Source organism: Equus asinus, chromosome 4, assembly GCF_041296235.1.
Source record: "Equus asinus isolate D_3611 breed Donkey chromosome 4, EquAss-T2T_v2, whole genome shotgun sequence".
Lineage (NCBI taxonomy): Eukaryota > Metazoa > Chordata > Mammalia > Perissodactyla > Equidae > Equus > Equus asinus.
The window spans coordinates 19,444,077-19,465,261 of record NC_091793.1 but is presented as its reverse complement, the minus strand read 5'-3'; the positions used below and the strand labels follow the sequence as shown (position 1 = coordinate 19,465,261).

The 21,185-nt window shown below is 57.0% G+C and overlaps 1 protein-coding gene across 5 annotated transcripts in view; it reads right to left on the bottom strand.

The window, feature by feature from the left end:
• The window catches only part of TCF20 (transcription factor 20), a 186,102-nt gene that overhangs the window by 92,772 nt on the left and 72,145 nt on the right, over positions 1-21,185 (bottom strand). For 2 of the 5 annotated variants that reach the window (XM_070506779.1, XM_014868417.3), the window contains one exon: positions 10,768-10,818. The exons of 1 other annotated variant lie outside the window; for it this stretch is intronic. In XM_070506779.1, the coding sequence (XP_070362880.1) occupies positions 10,768-10,773 (6 nt within the window). In that variant the 5' untranslated portion in view covers positions 10,774-10,818. Of the gene's footprint in view, positions 1-3,274; positions 3,581-10,767; positions 10,819-21,185 lie in introns of those variants that run through there. 2 more of the 5 variants (XM_014868418.3, XM_044778473.2) reach the window with 2 other exon arrangements.

The window sequence follows — 21,185 nt, the reverse complement described above, 5'->3', positions numbered from 1 at the left end:
AGACAGAATGGCAGAACTGGGCATGAAAAAGAAACTTTTTAGATGTAATATCAGGCACACTGGCAAAACTGGCCAGGTATGGGCAAAGTGAAAGTTTAGAAAACTCCCTGGGGTCACTAAACCACATGGCACAGTCATAAAAACCATGCTTTCCAGTATTTCGCCTGAGTCCAGATTTCAAGTTCATTATAAGTTAAAAAAAAAAAAAGAAAAGAAAAAAGGAGGGGGGCAGAGTAGGAAATAAGGGTTCCAAGGCCAATCTACCAGTAGCTGATGTGCGCCTTGAGCAGGCAGTGAGCTATACCAGACCTAGTCAAGGCTCTGGAGCCGTGGGGAGGATAGTCACATGCCAGCGCTGACCCTCACTAGCTCTACGACCTCTCAGGAAAAGAAGACACGACCTACCTCTCAGGTCTGCCAGGTGGATTTTGAAAAACAAGTTAAAATCCTGGACAGAATCTAGTATATTGACTTTGGTTTGGTTTTTTTTTAAACAAATGCTAGCAACCTTCCCTATCTGTATGAAGAGAAGGTGGAACTCACCAGAAGAAGTCCAACTCTAATTTCTCAGTCTAAACAGATGTGATTTCAACCACATTCCATTCCACTTTATGAAAATAAAAACAAAAAAAGTATACCACTAAAAAATTATGGAACCTAAAAGCCATGTCTCCCGACATCTAACACCTTGGCAACTTTCTCTCACATACATACACACAAATTATCTCTGTAGAGTAAGTTTTATAGTAACTTTTTCCTCCTAAGTTATAACACAAATGTAAACATACGTCAGTGCGATTAACTCCTTACAGCTTAAGCAACTAGGGTTTTTTAAATCCCACACTAAACACACGGTTATAATTCAAATACCAACATAGAATAAATTGCTTGTTTTGAGAAACTTCAAATAATTAATCTGCGTAGGTGTATAAATGTTTCTACCTTTTAGGCCTAATATTAATACACAAGAAAAAAATCTACCAGCCCATCCCCAAGTCAACATTATGAGTACATCTCCCAATGCTAGGACCCTTTCTGAAACTGTTTGTACAGACTGAATGAAAAAGTGATCTAAGAAAGGCGTACTATACCACATTATGCACGTGTCCTTCAGGCATCACAGTTCTAGGAATTTAAGACAAACAAGACCAACTTCTGAGGCTGGTCTAGAAGGACTAACCAGTCAAAAGCACAGCCTAAGGCCCTCACACACCATAAAATCAGTGAAACTAATTGGGGTTCTTCAGCATCTGAGAGGAAGCGTTAAGGAACATACTGGGGACACAAACAATTAGTGCACCCTGAGGTGACGGTTAATTCCACTAGAGCACACCATTTCACAGGAGATCTTATGGACCCCTTTATCCCTACTCGGAGAATCCTGAAACTGGAAATTTCAAAAGTTAGCCAAGCGCCAAACATCCCTTTAAAGAACTGTAAATAAGATCCTCCACAATCCCCTGCAGAGAAAGATCTTAGAACTCCTTGGAGCCAACCAACACACAGACCCAAACACACTTACTCTAGCCACAGTTCCAAGTCATCAAACGTTCTCTGAAATCTTTTCCTGATAACTTCTCGCACAAGGATTTAAAAAAAAAAAAAAAAAAAAACACCCCACAAGGTGCATTCAGCACAGGCTAGAATATAACATACTTTCTGAGAAGCACAGGACAGCATCTGGGACTTAAGGAAAAACTGTACCCTGACCAAGTTTTGTGCTCTGTTGGGGAAGGAAGAGACTGGAAACTAAAAAGTGAGACAGGCTTCTAGCAGCTGGGTAAGGCACAGCCTGCATTTCTCAGGAAGGCTGCCTACGGCTAAGAGAAAAGCAGAAGATAGGACAGACAAAAACAAAACAAAACTACCCAAAACCCCTGTAATGCCTGACCTGGAAGGGAGCCTTCACTTAACAGATGAGGAAATCGGAGGCTTGAGAGGGTAGGGAACTCGGCCAGGGCTACAGTTTACTTGGTGGCAAAGCTGGAAATAGATTCCTGATCTCCCAGGTCGGACTTCAGCGCAGTTTCCCGCAACACCAAGCTGCCACCCCATATAAGATGTTTTATAAAACTGTTCAGTGAGGCTGTTAACATAAGGGTCCAATTATCTTTCAAAGATCTGCCTGTTAGATAATAGCTAGAAAATTCCATCCATTTTACAGCAGTTACCAGAGTCATCTAATCTTCCAGGGGTGCAAAAAAAAAAAAAAGCAAGGAGGAAAAGGAGAAAAAAAAATCCTAATTTTGATCCGTCCCCTAAGGGCAAACTAAAAGGCTGCATACAGACAGGCAGACAGCGCTAGTATCCACAACCACAAAAACAGACAATAATCCCCACCCACAGGCCCAGAAGGCAGCCGCTCCTCGGCACCGCCCCCCCCCGCCCCCCCAACTCACTAAATTCCACTCCCATCCCAGCACACAGGAGACCTTCCACCTCCCGCCGCCGCCGGAGCGGGCTGGGCCGGATCGGCCACTCTCCTTCAACCACCACTTTCCCCCAAAAGAGGGACGAGGAGCTCAAGAGCCTCAAGCCCCCAAACGAGCGCTCGCCCGCACACGGCGACCCCGGGATCCAGCACCCCCGCCCGGCTCACCGCGGCGGGGGAGGGGAGGAAACCCCACGCAGGAAGCGTGTCCTGCGCTGCGCTCCCTCCCCCCGCGCCGGGACCTTGCGCCCCGCCAGCCGGGACCTGCCCTCCGCCCCCCCGCGCAGGCTAGCGGCAGCCGCGTCCACATGGCTTCAGGTGTTCACATGGCCATCCCGGGCCCCGTCCCTCCCGCGGCAGGGGCGCGCTCCGACTCCCCGGCGCCGCTCCCGCTCGCCCCTCCTCGCCCCGAGCCGGGCCCTCCGCCCGCCAGGCTCGACCCCTGCCCGCCGCCAAGAGGCCAGCGCCGCCGGACCCCCGGGGCTGCCGGGGGGCCCCGGGGCGGGAGGCGCTGACCCCGCCGACCCCCGGGCGCCGCCCGCTCACACCCGCCGCCTTTGCACCCGAGGCCACGACGAGCAGGTACCTCCCCCGGCGCCCAAGCGCGGCCGGACTCCCAGGCCGGACCGAGACCCCGCAGCGCCCCGACGCCAGGCCGGGCCAGGCCGCGCCTCTCTGCACCCCCGGGGCGGGCCGGGCAAGGCCATTCCCCTCAGCACCCCGAACCCCAGCCGCGGAGTCGGGGGCGCCGCACTCCAGGTCGGGCCGGGCCAGGACCTCTGCCCCCGGCCCCCGAGGCCGGCCCCCCGGCCCGCGCCCCTCCCCCCGGCCGGCGGCGGTTACCTGCGGGAGCCCCCCGCCCGGTCCCACGGCCTCGGCCGGGGGCGGGAGGGGAGGGAGCGGCGGCGGCGGGCGGCGCTGCGCGGGGTGGGGGCGGGGGAGCCTCCGCCGCCTCCCGCTCGGGCGCCCGGGCCGGCGGCGGGGCGGGCCGGGGCCGCGGCCCCTCGAGGCTCGCTCCGGCCCGCGCGCTCGCTCCCCGCTCGGGCGCGCCTCAGGGCGGGCTCCCCCGGCGGAGGCCGCGACCGCCTCGCAGGGGCCGAAAGCGGTTCGGCTCGGGGTTTTTTCTCTCCATTCTCCCAACACACAGGAAATAACAGAGCGTCAGGTGACGGCGCGCGGCCAATGGGGAGGCTCCGGGCCGCGGCGCGCGGGCGGGCGGGAGAGCGCGCGGCGGGCGGGCGGGGCGCGCGGCGGGGGCGGGGCGCCGGGGGCGGGGCGGCGGGCGCGCGCGTGCCCACCCGCGTGCGGCCGCCGAGGCCTGCGCGCGCGCAGGGCCGGGGCCGCGGAGACCCTCACCCGGCCGCCGGGGTCGCGCGGGGTGCCCTCGGCGGCCGCGGGGCACAGCGCGCGCGCCTCAGCGCTCGCCCAGTGCCATCTTGGCGCGCGGCGCCGGGCCGTCCTGGGAGTGGCCGCGAGCCAACTTTCTGGGGAGTTGGTGGCCCGGAATCTCTCCCTGGGATTTCTGGAGTTCCCTGGAGCCTCCGCCTCCAGAATCGCGCCTCTGGCAGCCTGGGGAGCCCTGGGGCGAGGGCCCGGCCTCCTCCCGGTAACCTGCTTCGTGGGGCCGGGAACGGGGGCGGCTCCCGCCCGCCAAGCGCCCTCTGAGCCCGGCAGGCCTGGTTCCCCTGTCGCCTCCGCCCCTTGGCGCCGCGTGTCCTTGGATGAATGACTTGGGCCCTCTCGAGCCTCAGTTTCCTCCGCAATAAAAGCGAGGAGCGGGGAGGCCCACCAACCTGGCCTGTGAAATAGATGCTCACCAAATGCCAGTTGTCGTCGCCTGCGGCGTCATTAACAAGCTGCAGCGCCTGGCTGGCTGGACCCAGGGCCCAGAATTAATTTGGAGATAAGGTGGAGGATTTGCCGTGCCTAGACCTCAGGCCGGTTCCCAGTCTTCCTTTGCAAACCTCATCTATGTTTTACGGAGCAAAGGAATGGCTTTACTTTTTTTTTTTTTTTTAAAGAAAATCTGTCTTAGAACCCCCGCTGAGGTGTCTGTGCCATGTGACTCTCTGCTATCAACAGTGAGAAGGCCAGTGAGGGTGGGATGTGTTTGGAGTGTTTGTGGTCCTGCCTCTAACCCACCCAGCAACCGGGCCAAATTCTCTCCCCACTCTAGGCCTCAGTTTCCCTTTGGTACAATGGGAAGGAAAGTTTGGACTAGACGTCCCTAATGTTGGCTAAAATTGCTGATTCTAAATTAGGCCCCCATCTGCCCTAGATGTTAGGGGACTATGTGGCTTCCTTTTCTGAAGCTACCCAACTTGAAAGTGAACTGGAATTGGAAGAGTGCCCTGGGAAGCAGGTGGAAGCTGATAGGAACCAGGTGTGGCCTGGGGCCCAGACTTCAGTTTATTTGAGGTACACAGCTCCCCAGGGCCTGGCTCTACCCTTTCACCTCTCACCCCACCTAGCCACGGACATTAACGCTTTGTCTTGCCTGGGGCCACCCAAGGAGGGTCCAGGCTATGGCAACACCTGCCCCCAACAAAGAGATCCGAGGCAGGGCTAGAGCTGGTCTTGGCACCTCAGGAGGCTGTGGCTGGGGAAGGCAGTGATTTCTCCTGGCTTCTGTCCAATCTCACAAATTGGGGGCCGGCTCCAATGTGGGTCAGGGCTATACTTAGAGACTTGATTCCCCAACACTTCCCGCATGCCAGGTGGGGTGCCCGCCTTCCGGGGCTGAGCTGAACAGGCGGCCAAGCCCTGCCCTCCGGCTGTTCCCATTGTTCTGTGAGTTTCATTTTCAAATTCTTTGGCACCAAGACTTTAAAAGCCCAGTGCTGGCTTCTGCTTGGGTCAGGGCTGCAGAGGGAAAGGCTGGGGAGACTCTCCGCACAGACCATGTTTTCTGGACAAACATGGAAGGACGCAGGGGAGCTTCCTGAACACTGAGCATTGGGGACACCCTCGATTTCTTGAGAGAATTCTTAAAGAAAGACGAAGCCCTTTTGCTTAGAGCCTCCTGCCCCATCATTCTTTCCTTCCTTTTCCTTCTTCCTTAGCTCACTTAGGCCTTAGACTGGAGGACTGGAACGTGGAAGGGATGGTGACAAGCTGTGCAGGGCCTCATTCAGAAGGGAAAGAATGAGTCAGCCCGGTGGCGCAGCGGTTAAGTGCACACATTCTACTTCGGTGGCCCAGGGTTCACTGGTTCGGATCCCGGGTGCAGACATGGCACGGCTTGGCAAGCCATGCTGTGGTAGGCATCCCACATACAAAGTAGAGGAAGATGGGCACGGATGTTAGCTCAGGGCCAGTCTTCCTCAGCAAAAAGAGGAGGATTGGCAGCAGATGTTAGCTCAGGGCTACTCTTCCTCAAAAAAACAAGAAGAAAAAGAATGCAGACAGATGATCGGAGTCCAAGCTCTTGTGTGCTCCTACCTCCTGTCCTGAGACTCACCGTGCAGCCCCCTCCCTAACCCTTCAGACTCTGTGGGATCATTGCCCAGCCCACCTCCACCTAGAAACTTCCCCAGTTGTGAGCCAAGCCAGCCTGGACCTCTCCACCCCTGGATCTCTTCCACCCTTTCCCTTTCAGTACCATTTGGAAAAAGAACATGTGTGGGTGTTATGGCCAACAGATTTGGGTTACTCTTGTGCTGTGTAGCCTCTGACAACTCACTTCACCTCTCTGAACCCTGGTTTCCTCAGCTGTAAAATGGGGATAATACGACCTCATTTATAAGGTGTTATGGGAATCTAAAGAGATCTGCATAAAGAATGCAGTAGAGTACCAAGCACCTATTAATAACAGCTACAGTTCTATGATGTGGACACAATGTGACACACAGGAGACTGAGGCTCAGAGAGGTTAAGTCACTGTCTAAGATCCCGTGGTGGCTGGAGCTCAATAACTGGGAGCCCCTCCTCTTTGATCACGTTAGTGTCTTCTATTGTTCTCTCCTTGTCTTATCTGTGTGAATCCTGTTTTTCCTACCACACTTTAAGGAAAGGACAGTAGATTGTTTTTTTTCCCCTCTCTCCTAACCCAGTCCACTCGAAAAATACTTATTGAACTGAATCGGTGGTTTCAATTCCAGAGGCAAAATTAATCCTCCCCCGGCTCAGAGATGGCTTTTGGAAACCCTGTGTCACTCCCTTTATTACAAACTCCTCTGCCCTCCTCCAGGCGCCCGGGCCACTCCGGGATTACAAATGGAGCCTTCTGCCTCTAGGTCACTGATTCCGCTACCATCTGTCAGCACGGATTGATTGAGGAGACTGGCCCTGCTCGGCAGATCAGTGACTTGCGCGAAGCGAGCCGGGTGTCAGTGCCTCCAGCGGCAGGCGGACGTCCTTCCTCTGGCTCGCTGGCTCTCTTGGGCACACGTACAGCCCACACCTTTACCCTTCAGCCAGCCCCAGCTCTCCTTCCTCTCGGGAGGGGCCTCCTGCGAACTCCAGCACACGAAGAGGGAGGGCCTGCAATTCCTGCTCACGGTCCTCCAGGAGACAACTTACAAAAGCCTCTGGTTAAGAGTGGGAAACCCCCTCAGCATCCTGCGGAACTTGTCCCAAGCCAGGCACTTTCCCAACGAGAAGCGAAGTGAAGCGGATGGATGCCGAGAGTGCAAACAGCAGGGGTGGCCAGATCTTTTGTGGGCACGCCTTCATTCCACAGGGAGCACCTGCTGTGTGCCAGGCTGTAAGCCCTGATGGAGGAGCACAGGGGCTCAGAGTAATGCTTTCTGGGGCCGGATCAGGGCAGACTCTAAGGCTAAGGGGGTGGGGGAGGCTCCAAGCAGATAGCTGGGAAACACCAAGACTTAGCAGGGCGGGGACAGCCACCCGCTGTTCCCAGGAGGGACGTGCCCAGTGCAGGGCTAGGGGACCGAGAGACGAGGCTGCAGAGGTGGGCAAGGGTAGGATCCTGTGGGGCCTTGTACCTGTGACATACTTGGGAGGAACTTGTTTCACAGGGTCTCACAGTGACCTCTGCTCAGGAGGCCTGCCCCTCAACTCCACCCTCCACCCCATTCCTCCAGGATCGAAGTTGTGGCTCCCTCCTCAGCTCCCACTGTCACACTGGGCTATCTGTGACTGTGTCCATCTCTCCTACGGGACTGTGAGCATTTGCAGGGCAGAGACACCTCTGCTTCCCTCGGGTCTCCAGCATCCTGTGCAGGGCAACCATATCCATAAAGATGATCATGTTAACGAGGACCATATAGCCCAGAGGAATCCAAGCTTACTGTGAACGGGCCCTGCGTTACCAACAACCCGATGAGGTTGGTACCATTATCACCCCACTTTACAGATGGAGCCACTGAGGCACAGAGAGTTTAAATAACTTGTCCCAAGTTACACACTTGGAAGAGGCCGAGCTGGGATTTGAGTCCAGGTCTTCAGAGGTTGCACTCTTAACCACCAAGCTTCCCAGCCCTCGGTAAACACTGGAAAGATGGATGGATGCAGACAGCTGGTGGGTCACCAAGTGTGCAGGTGGACAGCGAAAGAGACATGAGAGGAAGCAGGGTCGGCACCAGCCTCTCCCCACAGGGAACACGCCAAAGCCCTGGAGGCTGGGCAGGCGGTGGGTGTGGGGCTCTCAGACCCCACGCTTAGAAAACCCGGGCCTGCCCAACAGGCGGCAGTTGCTGTGCATCAGCGCCCACATCTCCCCACAGGTGAGCAGAGGGAAACCAGATGCGACACAGCTGAGTGACTGGGGCCTGCAGCCTGGCAGCACAGGAGATCACCCCTCAGCCCGCTCAGCACCCCTGCCCCTAGAGGCTCACCTCTCCCTGCGCAGCCCCTGCTCTGGGCACCCAGCCTGGTCCCACCAACGTGTGTCCTTCAGCAAATCCTCCAACGGCTCTGAACCTCAGTTTCTTCATCTGGAAGTTGGACTGGGTGAGAGGAGGGGCTGAGTGATCTGCCTACCTCCAGGGAGTCTGGTCCCTTATCTGGGTGACCCTGCTCATTCCTCCCCACAACATTATGAGGCAGGGATTGTCATCTTCATTGTACAGTGCAGGAAATGCACACACAGAGAGGTTAAGAGACTTGCCTGAGGTCACACAGCTAGCAAGCATGAGAGCTGGGATTTGAACTCAGCCTTCTGGCTCCAGAGCTCCCACTGAGTCACTTACAGCACTACAAAGAGTTCAAGTGCAGATGAAAGGCTCTGACAATAGTATGGACAAAAGCACGTTCTAAGCACTTTACCTGCCTTAACTCACTTAATCCTTCCAACAGCCCTAGGAGGTGGGTACCATTCTTACCTCATTTTGCAGATGAGGAAACTGAGGCACAGAGCAGCTAGGAAGGGCAGAACTGGAAGCTGAAGCCAGGCAGGTGGGGCTGCAGAGCCCCTGCCTCCCTTTATCACGAGCTAATAATAGGGAGGTTCCTTTCCACTGGGATTATTTCTGCTTGAGAGCTCAAGACTTTTAGCCGCATCCCTGTCTGGCTCCACAGGAAGGCAGTGCCGCATGCTGAGGCATGCTGGGAAAAGACTTTGTTCCATCCTGTTTTGTTGACATGCTTTTCATTTTAAGCCTGAAACCCAAGCTTCCTGTGAAGAATTCAAACTGCGGAGAAAAACGCGGCCATGGTCCGGCCACCACTTCCTGAGCCTCCAGGGTTCCCTGTGCTTGGGGCTCCATGTGTGTCGTCATGCTTAACCTTCACAACTCCCGGGCAGCCCCCACTTCACAGCCGAGGGGACTGAATCCCAGAGTTGCTAACAGGAGGCCCAAAGCACGCAGCTGCTAAGTGACAGATCTGAGACTTGGCCCAGGTCCTTCTTGAGAATCCCGGCTCTTCTGGCCACATCAGCTGTCCCCCCATGGGGCACGGAGGGGGCTCTTGGTTGCTGGGCTTTGATGGAAAGGTTTCCTCTCATCTTCTGCCACAGACTGGTCCCTCAGTGCCACTCAGAAGGCAGCAGGACACAGGTGTGGGGGTGTAGAGCTGGATGCTGCCTTCTCCATCAGGGAAGCTGAGACGAGTGGACAGCGATGGTCCCCCCACTCTGTCTCTCCCTCTAGTGACTCAGGAATGGCTGCCCTGCCACCAACGTGATTGCCTTCTGGAAGCAGTCACACGGTGTGCGGCTCCTCATCCCTGCCCTGCAGCTCCCGGTGAGCTCTCGAGGATAACTGCCAGGGCTCACGTGTGATTCCAGGGAAACAGACAGCAGCAGAGTCAATGGATTCTCCAGCTCCCAGCCGGCTCTCTTGACTGCAGCCTCTTTTCCCAGCCCACCCATCCCTGCGGCATACTCACTACAGCTGCCCAAAGCCGGCTCTGACCCTATGCCGCCTGGCTCAGACGTTCTCAGTGGGCCCCAGGGGCTTCAGAATTCAAGTCGATTCTCATGCACCTGGAACGCAAAGCCCTGGTCTGGCCCCAGCTCACCTCTCCAACTTTCTCCCACATGTCCCATTCCGCCTCTGCCAAACCAAACAAGTTGGGTTCCCGTCGTGTGCCTGTCTGCTCCCCGAAGCAGGAAGTCCTTCCCTCTTCCCTACACATTGAAATTATACCCTCTTTCAAGTCTTACTCAAATGCCACCACCTCCATGAAGCCTTACCTTAAAACTCATCATAAATTCATTCGACAAACATTGATTGAGCCCTTATCATATGCCAGGCATTGAGCCCAAGGGTGCTTAGAGTCCCATGGGGCCATTAGAGAGAAAATTAATCATCACATAAATAATTTGGTAACAGGCGTGATACATATTAGTAAGAAAGCATGACAGGTGCACAGAGGGTATATAATGGGACCTTAGGTCTTAGGAATCCAGGACGTTTGAGCTGAGACCTGAAGAACAGATAGAAAGTAGCTATGTGATGAGGTCAGAAGAGAGCTCCAGGCAATGGGCAAAGCATGAGCAAAGGCCCTGAGGCAGGAGGGTGCAAGTAGCTCTCCAGGAGGGGAACGGAGGACAGTGTACTTTAAGTGAAATGAGAAAGCGAGAGATGCAGCTGAAGCAAGACAGTGCATGCTCCAAAGGCTTGGGTACTTTATCCCAAAGGCAAAGGGGGAGCTGCTGAAGGATTCCCAGCAGAGGACACAAGTCAATATTCATGTATAAACGGCCCTGCCAGTTGCCCTGTGGCTGAGCATCTTGTGAAAAGCCCACCAGCTTTGCATCCAGCCACCCCTGAACCCTGGACATCATCGGGTGTGAAGTTTTCAAATCCCTCCTCTTGGACCGAGCTCTCAAGGGCAGGGTTGACCTCTGGCTCGCCCCCATCATGCCCGGCACAGGGAGCTGCTCCAAACACATTTGTGGAACGAACTATCGGAGAGAATGAGACACTTACCAGCATTTCCCCTGGAAGGGGCCAGGTTGCCTGATGGGCCTTCCACGTTCTCTGGAAATCACAAAAGTCAAGGGTTTTAGTGAGGCCACTACCCAGGGAGCCTTGAGAGAAGAGCCAGCATCCCACTGACATCCACGCCCAGGGTCCGCATCCAGCATGACACCACACAGGCATCTGCCCGGGACCATCTTGTGAATGACCAGAAGCAGAACCGAAAGCTCTCAACAGCTGCAAGGGGCTTTCGAGCTTACAAAGCACATGTCACACAGGCAGTCTCACCAAGGGCCAACCCTCTGGGGTGGGGACGGTTACTGCCCCGTTTTACAGATGAGGAAACTGAGGCCCAGGAAAGGGAGGGTCCCTGGCAAGTCATGGCAAAGCCAAGACCAGAACCCGACAATAGCTCAGGCTACTTATGGCCCCCATGGGGTTAAGAAAGCTTTCTAGAAATTTCTTTTTAAAATGTTTTACAGTGACATATTTCATCAGGATGTCTGTCACGCCAGCAGTGGGAGCCAACACACCAATTCTTGCAGACTGTTCCCCATGCACAGCAGATCCACACGCTTAGCCCCGGGCACAGGAGGGGCCTGAGTGCCGGATCCGTGGCTCCCCGGGCTTGGTGCAGGCACGTGACAGGTGCTCAGTACACACGGAGTGTTCAGGGAATCTGAGCTGGTGTGAGGGGATAACCACTGAGAATGTGTGCCGGGCACCATGCTGCATTAACTCAGGTCATCCTCACAACGAGCCTACGAGGTGAGCAGAATTATCCCCCTTTACAGGTGTGGAAACTGCAGCTCAGAGCAGTAAATAATTAGCCGGTGAGTGGCAGAGCCGGGATCTGAATCCACACAGAGCCCGTAAGCCACCCCATGCCCTGGCTGAGTGCCCCAGGCAGGCACCTCCCAGCAGAGGGAACAGCAACAGTGCCTTCCTCAAGGGCTGCGACCCCACACCCCTGATGGCCATCGTTCTCATGACCGACAGATCCTGTGTGGGCAAGCCGTGACAAGGTGGCACAGTAACTACCTCATTGCAGGTTTCGTGTCACCCCAGTGGTCTCTGGGCTTCCTCACCCGCCCTGCCTGGTATGCGCCCCCAGCACTATAATCCACCACAGCTCCTTTTTGGTAGAGGTGGGTGTAAAAAAGAAAGAGCAGGCAGAGGCCCATGTGACCTTGAGCAGGCTCCCTAAGCTCCTGGAGCCTCAGCCTTCTCATCTGTAGAATGGGGACATTAACATCGCCCGCTGCCGAGGGCTGCATCCACGAAAGTGCTTAACCAGTGACCTCGCGCTAAGTGCTGTTTCCCTGATTCCAGCCTCAGGGGCCCTGTGAGGTGCAAGCCCTTGTCCCACAAGCAGGCAGGCTCAGGGAAGGCGCCCGCGCTCCCCCAGCACTGATCACCTAGCACAGACACAGTCGAACTAGGGGTGAGTGTCTGTCCGACTCCAAAGCTTGTGCTGAGCAGAGGAGGGAGAGCGAGTGTGTTCTCCGCTCGGGTCCTCCATAGAGCTCAGCCTCACACAGCCAGGGATGGGCTGGATGTGGCTCCCTAGCCCCATGTATGCCCGCTCCCAGGGCACTCCCCAAACACGTGGCATGTCACATGGTGTGGGGGCAGCCCCGTGCCCACAAGGGGCCTCCGGGGAGCCACTACCCTGCAGGACCTTCTCAGCCCCTACCCCAGCCCAGGCGAGGTGTGCTGGCAGGGCAGGAGGAGCACTGGGAAGGCTAGGCACCGAGGCTGTTCACAGAATAGAAGGGAAGAAAGCATCCTTTCTGGAAAAATCAATGGGGAGATCATACCACTCGTCGCAACCTACATGGAAGCCATCCAAGAAAATCTAAGCGACAAGAGAATATAGCCCCTTACAGCAGCTGGGGACCCGAGAGGTGAGCATGCCCAAGCCCCCATCACACAGATAGGAAAACCAAGGCCCAGGGTAGGGGCCATGACTGGCCCAAGGCCCCACAGTGTGTTGGCAGCTCTGCCACACGTGAGGGGTGTCCGGCCCCAGGTGACTCATTTGCAGGGGTGGGTGGGCCCTTGCTGGCCTTCATGCCTCACGCCCCAGCCATCCAGTTCCCTGTGGTCTTGCCCACACTGCCAAGGGCACCAGATTAGCCTCACCCAAGTGAGTGTGCCTGGGAACGGGCTTCTGGGCTGCCTGCTTTGTGAGAATTCTCTCACGTAATCCTCACCACAGCCTTGTGACTTAGGTACTATTATTACCCAGGAAACCGAGGCTCAGAGAGGGCAGGCAACTTGCCTGAGGCCACACAGCTGGTTAACAGCAGAACCAGGGATGAACCCAGGCGGCCTGGCCCCTGAGCCCTTTGCCACCCCTCTGTGCTGCCATCTCTGTCAGGGATGGATTAGGGGGAGTAGCCACCCTGGCCTCTTGCAGGAGCTTCCAGTCACCTCAGGCCCAGGCTGGAGAAACTGCTCCAGGAACCCTCCCCAAGTCAGGGACCCACATCCACTCTGCTTCCTCGGCAACGTTGGCCGCAGAAAGAGTGAGGCCTGGGCTGGTCCTGGACCCCAGGACTCCTGAGACTGCAAATTAAAAGATGACCCAGGCTGGTCCTTAAGTCAAAGGCGGGGCTGTCAGGGAATCCCAGGACCAGATGCCAGCCTGCGAGACCTGGCTCGGGAGGAGCTGGAAGAAGGCAGCTTTGCAGGATCTTAGAGCACTGCCCCAAGTTCTAAGGCATGAATGCATGCAGAAGGCGAGTTTGCAATGACCAAGATGTTTGTGTGAAACCTGCCCACTCTCTCATCAAGACAGCTTCTCACTTCTTCCAGAATGGGCTCCCACTGCTGAGAGAAACAGGGCCCCCTTTCTCCTCCCCATCCCTGGGCTTCAGCCACACGGGGTGACTGGCCTTTCATACCTGGAAGCTCTGCTCTTTCTCTTCCTTCTGGTGGTACACCCTTCCCTGCCTTAGCCTGGCAAACTCCTACTCACTCTTAAAGGCCTTCAAATAGCACCTCCTCTCTGAAGCCCCTCTGGATTGCCCTGTCAGAGTTCACAGGGATTACCCCAGGGAGAACTTTCTCCATGATGCCTCCAGGTTGCCGGCACAGGCAGCTCCCTCCACCACAGCTGCCACTGATTGAGCACCTGCGGTCTCCTTAATCCCCATAACAAGCTGCAGGCAGAGGTCACTACTCCCGGGTTATTGCCTTTTAAAACTGCCGCTCTGAGACTAAACAACTTGCCCAAGGTCACACAGAAAGTGTCCAGGGAAGACTGTGCTAGGGACTGCTGACGCCAAAGCTCCCGGTCCATTAGACGGGGGCTTCTGGAAGGAGGGGCCTGCTATGCTTCTCCATCTCTGTATGCCAGGAGGGGGCCCGCAAGTGGGCAGCTGGGAACCTGGGCTCTCGGAGAAGTGAGCTGACCAGACAGCTGGCCCTCACTGTGGCTACCTGCCTGGTGCTCCCAGCACCTCTGGCCGGAAGAGTCTTGAGCCGTGGCCTGGGATGGACCCCGCATCTTGGCCTTGAGGAGAGCCTATCCACTCTTCCTTCCTTTTCCATCTGGCAAAGGAAGCTCCATGGGCACCAGAGCCGCACAGGCAACGGCCAGGCAGGTGGGCAGCTGCTCCTCACACACAGGCCCTGCACCCGCAGCGCTCTCTGGCTCCCCTCTGCAACCTGGTTTGTGGGCTCAGGACCTGAAGGAAATGCAGGGTAGATAAGCCCACCACCACTTTCCGAAGGGACATTATTTAGCCACGTGAGGCTCTCCAGCTGGGGGCAGACAACCCCCTCACAGACGTAGCTGGGGCTTGCCTCCCACATGTCAGGCTCCATGGGGAAAAACCCCCTTTGGGTGGGTTTGCCCAAAAGAAGTGAGCGGGGCCACTGTTCCATCCGGTGGCCCACGTTCCTGAGGGATGTGCGGGTCTGCATCTGCTCCTCCGGCCTCCAGGCACAAGCCTCCTCTGCTCAGCTCTTGGCAGGTGCAGAGAATGCTGAGAGGGTGCCCTAGCAGTCCCTGTAGCCAAGGGCCTGACGGTGACCACAGTGTGGTCAGCGCTAGGAGAAGGAGAATGGGGGTGGGCAGGGCGCAGGCCTCCAATCTATCCCAGGTGGATGGCAAGGGAGGCTTCCTGAAGGAGGTAAACTGAGTCCAGAAGGCCTCGACAAGGCAAAAGAGGAGATGGTGAGCTCTAGCTGAGGCACCAGCTCTGGGGAAGGGAATTAAAATGAGGGCCACAGCCTAAGGCCTGGTGTGTGACGGACTGGACCCCGCTGGCCAGAGCATTCGCCGACCTCCATCGGAGGAGGGCTCCGGCCTCAGCTTCTCGGCTCAGAACTCTCCATCCCTGCCGGGGCCTGAGCTACAGCCTGGCCCCAGTAATACCTCACCCTATCCCCATGCATTCTCCAGAGACCTGATCCAGAGACGGACCACCTGTGTGTGAGCCACTGCCCCCGCCTGAGCCCTGCTGCAGCCCAGAGCTGTGGGCTGTGGTCGCTTCCAGGCCCTGATCAGGCTCAAGCTCCCTGCCTTTCTGGGCCTGTTGGAGGAGTTAAGGTCCCGGGACATTCTGCCAACCCCAGCCTGGCTGCAGAACCCTTTGCTAGTCTCCTGGGCAGGCTGGGCAGGCATGGCAGCTGGGGGCATGCCCAGCCCTGGCCTGGTATCCCTGATGCCCCATCTCAGCCTCAGTCCTGGGCTCCCAGTCTCCGGGCACCCTTAGGAAGCCGCCGTGGGCGGAAGTAGCCTTCTGAGACCTCGGGGCACCCAGGCTAAGAGAATGACAGGACCACAACCCTCGCTGGGGATGGAGAGACCCACTGGGGAGGCAGCCAAGACAGGGCAATGGCTGGGGGTCAGGGGAGTGGCCAGGGCCTCCCGCAGAGTGAGAAGGGGGCTGGCGTGCCAGGGGGGAGGGAGGACCAGCTCCTCCCCGCCATGCTGGCCTGTCTGTCTCCAGCACTTCACTGTAAAAATAAATGGAAGAAGCACACGCCAGACAAAAAAAGGGAGGAAAAAAAACCCCAAACCACCCCACACGGGCTCCCTCGGCGGGTCGGGCCAAGGCCTTGGGCTGGGTTACTTGCTGCGGCTTCTCCCCGGGAAGCTGCCGGTGCCAAATTTGCATTAACCACAAACAGAGACAACACAATGTCATAATCCTTCTCCTGTCATTCTCCCCTCTCTTCCTCCTCCCACCTCAGACACACACACGCTAACACAAAATGACGGCTCCCTCGACAGCCTGAACGAGCAAACCCCTCGATCTGCCTCTTAATTGTTGGCGTTTCTCTCCAGCCTGCGCTCCGTGCCCATCGCCCAACTTGCAGCAGACCACCCACTGCCCCCTCCTTTGTCCCAAATCGCCGCTGACAAATGGCCTGCTAGAGGTGGAAGAATATGCCTGGAAATAATGGGGGGGGAGTGTGGTGAGAGAGGGAGAAGCCAGCCCCCACCCCCCGCAGCCTCTGCACCCTCACTGCTGGGGTCTCGGCCACGGACGCTGGCTGGACCCGAGGGGACAGAGGGCAGTGATGGTTACTCGGCCCCTGGGACCCTGACCTGGGGCCCTGCCCTTCACGCCCCTGCTGCTGCCCTGGCCACCGTGATCCCAGAGCAGCCCCCTTGCCCCTCCTCTCCCGGCCACCCTCCTGGGCACTGCTCAGAACATCCCCCGCGCTCCCCTCCCTCCGTCGCTCTTTATGGCAGTTTCAAAGCTGCAGCCGCCACTCGAGCAGCTGCGGCCTTTGATGGGGACAAGGCAGGGAAGGCCGCCTGGGAGGCCCCTGCCCGCCCTGCCCCAGCCAGGCCCGGCCCTGCCCGCCCCCGCCTGCCCCCGCCCACCCCCTGGGAGCCTCGGGCCGGGCAGCGTGGCGCGGCGGAGCGCCCAGCGGGCACGCCTCGCACGCCAGAGCAAACTTTCACGACCGGAGGGAGAGGCACGGCGCACGCTGGTTACCTTTGCAGCAGCATCCTTCCTGGCACTTGCCCCAGACCCCTCTGATAGCCAGGTGACCGGCCAGCCAGGAGGAAAACAACTCCCGAGGCTGGGAGGAGGGGAAAAGGAAAAAGGAGAAGAAACGGGAAAGGGGGGCAGTTCCTCGGCTCTCAGCCTCCTCGCGGCTCCTCCTGCCCAAGCAGGCAAGTGAAGTCACAGGGCCGGGGCGGTGACATCAGCTGAGCCTCTGACATCACAGCCCCTGCCGGATCTCACCTCTGCAGGGTGGAGATGGAGGAGCAGCAGGGAGGAGGGGAAGGATGGAGGAGGGAGGGGAGCACCGAGCCCTCCATCGCCCTCAACTGTGGAGAGTGCGTGCCAGCATGGGGGGGGGGGGGCAGGGCAGGGAGGAGCGGGCGGCTCATCTCTGAAGAATATGTTTTATCTCTATAGATGGGGCGATTATGTGTCTATTTATAATTGGCCCCAGAGTGAATGGCTTAAAAGGGGCGACCGCCCACCCCAGGCGAGAATCGCAGCTCACTGCTGTTCCTGGAGCACAGGGGTCAAGGCCAGAGTGACGGTTCACAGAGCACCTACTGTGTGCTGAGGACTCACTCGCACCCAGCACCTTGGATGGTGGTCACCAAGACCTGGCGAGCCTCAGACAGGAAAGGGTCTCCTGGAGGCTGCACAGCGGGAAAATGAGCTGGATGTGAGGCAGGGGTCACAAGAAGCTGGGCCAGGTGGTCAGGGCCAGCGAAGGGGCCCAGAGCCCTAAAGGCCCGCCAGGCAGCTTCCAGGTTTTTTGAAGCCTTCACAGCTGCTGGAATGCGATCTTGGGTCTGATAACTCAGCCCAGGCCACCCGCCACAAAGGTGCCAGCAGGGGCAGGCAGGGCAGAGCGGTCCCAACTGCCCCTAGCCCCATCCCTAGGGGCAGCAGCAACAGCAGGCCTGCCCCGCAGTGGCCGGCCAGTAGCACTAGTTCCCATGGGCTGAGCACCTCCTCCGTGCAGCCCCAGCACCAGGCGTCCACACTCCCTCTCTCACTCCATGGCAACACCTGAGAGGTAGGCACCAAAGGAAACCCCATGTCACATGGGGAGACCAAGGCCCCAGAGGCGGTGGAACAAAACTGGGACCCAAGTGTCCAGTGCCTGGACTCTGGACCATAGCCAGATCCTTGGCCCGGCGATGTCCTTGGCTGGAGCCGCCTCCTCTCCAGCTACTCAGGCCATCCCCAGCCTAGCAGGGTCTCTGATGCCCACCTGCTTTGAAAATACGGTGCGTGCCTCAGCTCTGGCCTCAGATGAGAGGCGACGCAGCCCACTCTGCCTGCCCCCTTCAGCCTGAGACCTCAGCCCAATCCCGGGCCCTCAAGGCCCTAGTGTCCCAACTGCTGGCACCACCCTCTTCTCTGGCACCACAGGGCATCTGGGCTGCTGATCAATAGCTGCCCAAACTCGGTACACACTTTCACCTGAGCTTCTGGGCCTGACATCTGGAGAGGGCCTACTAAGCGCCAGCTCCAGCTATCCTGTTCATCCTTCCCATGTCCAGGACAGCAGGGTTACAGGCCAGGACCTGGGGCTGCTCCCACTGTCAGAGAGCACTTCCATTTCTCCCAGGCTTTCCCTGAAGCCTGGAGCCAACAGTCCCACCTCAGTTCTCAGGACTCCTACCATACTCTGCCTGGGTCCTTCTCTCCACCAGGACCTGACAGGGTGCAGAATCCATACCAGGCACTCAGCAAACTCTTGTATTAAGTTGACCCTACTTGCAAAAGCTGTGCATGCAACTGCAGACACAAGCAAGGAAAGCAGAACAAGCACCTTCACTCAGCTCCCTAAACAGACCATGCTCTCTCGCCTCCGGGCCTTCGCACGTGCTGTCCCTCTGCCTGGAACACCTTCTCACCCCACCCCTACCCCTTCCCTGGCTACATGAGGGTCTCCACGGAGACATCACTTCCTCTGAGAAGCATTTCCTGACTCCCAAGTCCAAGTTAGATGCAGCTTTCCATGTTTTTCCCACATGGCAGCTGCTACTCACAGTGTCCTGGGAGGCAGCAGGAAGCGGTGGGAAGGGACGGGGGCTCCGGGGCAGACTGCTGGGGTTCAAATCCCATCTCCCCAACTTGCTCACCGTGTGACCTTGGACAAGCCACGTGACCTCTCTGAGTCCACTTCCTCCTCTGTGGAGTAGGGGTGATAACCAGTGCCCTTAGGAGGATGTCAGCACGGTGCAGACCCTCACCAGACCCCAGCAGAACTGGACCTGCCTGTTGAGCTGCCTGCCCCCTCAGCCGGGCTGCTAAATCAGCCAAGGAGATGGAGCTGTCTTGTCTTCCGACCCCTGGCATGGTGCCCGCACATGGTGGGCACTCAGGAAACACACACGGAGGAACCCAGGCGAGATGGGCCGAATCAGAGGACGCAGAATTTTAATTCAATTCGGCAGGCACCTACATCGGGCTGTCTGCTTTTAAATCTTGGCTCCACCACTTCCTTCCTGTGTGATCTTGAGCAAGTTACTTAACTTCTCTAAGCCTCAGATGCTCCACCTGTAAAATGGGGATAAGAATAGAACCTGCCTTATAAGGTTGTGGTAAGATCACATGAGAAGAGATGCAAAACGCTTAGAGCAGTGCCGACTCTTAGCAGGAGGCAGATCCGTGTCAGCTGCCATCGCTACTACTTTATCTGATCAGGGCCTGCGAGGTGCCACAGAGGACAGAAGGAGGTCTGGCAGATGCCGTGGAACAGTGGGAAGGAAGCGGGCTTCGGAGGAACACAGATTGGGCTCCAACAGAACCTCACGGAGCCTCAGTTTGCCACTCTTGAAGCAGGACAGGGCTTCTTACTCCACTGAGTTTCTGAGCGGGTAACTGCAGACAAGGAATAGGCAGGTGCCAGGCACTTTGTAGATTGCTGTAAATGTGGGTTCCCTTCAGTCCCCTTGAACTATGGTCACTCTTGCAGTTATTCAGTAACTTTTCACGAACATCCCAACTTGGGTGAGGTGGGATCACAAGCCAGGAGCAACAGATGCAGAGAAGAGGCTTAGAAGGGAGGGGGGCTGGAGGGAGGCACCAGGGAAGGCTTCTTGGAGGAGGAGGAGCGTGAGCTGAGTCAGGAAGGCTCCGGGGAAGGAAGAGGAAGCAAGTGCACGGACAGAAGAGTAGTGGTACCCAGACCCCCAGGGAAAGCACGTTTCCAAGGCAGCAACGCCCAGGCACACGTGGTTGGAGGGAGCTGTCATCTCCACTCGGGAGCATGAGATTTGGGGAGCACGGTGGCTGAGCTGGAGGGTCTGTGAGCACTAAGCCTCTGCTCTGGGCATGTTACTGCTGGGACAACAACACAGAGACCAGAACAACCAAGCTGGGAGGGATGCTAGAATCATCTGGCGCAAGCATTCTACAGATGTGGAAAGTGAGGCCCAGAGAAAGGAAGGGACTTGTCCAAGGTCATGTGGTATCAGTGGCAGCGCTAAGGCCTATGCTTAGCCTTGTACCCCCTAGGTCAGAATTCTTTTCATGATAATGCAACAACAAGAGTTAATGGTACTTAATTAGTGCTTATCATGTGCACCCCTGTCTTAGCTTCTTATAAGGATAAACTCGTTCATCCTCTGGTGAGGGACTATCATTGCCCCCATTTTACAGACGAGCAAACTGAGGCCCAGAGAACTGCACCGAGTTACCCAAAATCACGTGGCTAATAAAGAGCTGAATCAGGATTCAACCCCAGGCTATCTGGCTCCAGCATCTGGGCTTTTAACCAATACACCCTACTGCCTCTCATCACAGCATGCATCTATCGCGGCATGCAAGCGTGCAGCCAGCCATCCAAGCAAGCGTGCCTGCATTCACTCCAGCAGTGCGGACCGAAGCTCCGACTGTTCCAGGCACTGAGGAGTCAGCAGTGAGCGCACAGCCAACCCCACAGAGCCCTGCCCGCCTCTTCGTGACCCCTGCTGCCTTGCACTGTGCCCAGTCAATTCAGAGCTCACTAAAAACCGTCCTCCTGAAAAGCCCGGTTTCAAATTTAGCTGCTTAAGACCACAGAACGCTCAACTGCTAGGAAACCACAAACCACCCCCCTTTCAAAGGCCATTACATCTCCTGCTTAGGAAAGGGGCAGTGAAGACGATTGATCCAGTATCAATTCCTGGGCAGAATGGTGAGTTGCATGGAGGTCTGAGGCCTCACTGGCATAAAAAAAATCCTGCAAATCAGATTTGGAAATGTTCAGTCCACGGAACTTGAAGCCGTCAAGCGAGAAGGTGCAACAGCTGAGTTCTGCCACCACAGGAGCTTTCAACAAGTCCAGCCCCGTGAGCAGAGAGGAGGCAGGCCAGTCCCAGGCACTGGGCACCCTTTCAGATAGCCCTCAGGGCTCCCAGAAAACCTAGATCTTTTCCTGCTAATAGCAGAGCACCTGCTCTGTTCCAGGTCCACTACCCTGTTCCATCCCAAAAG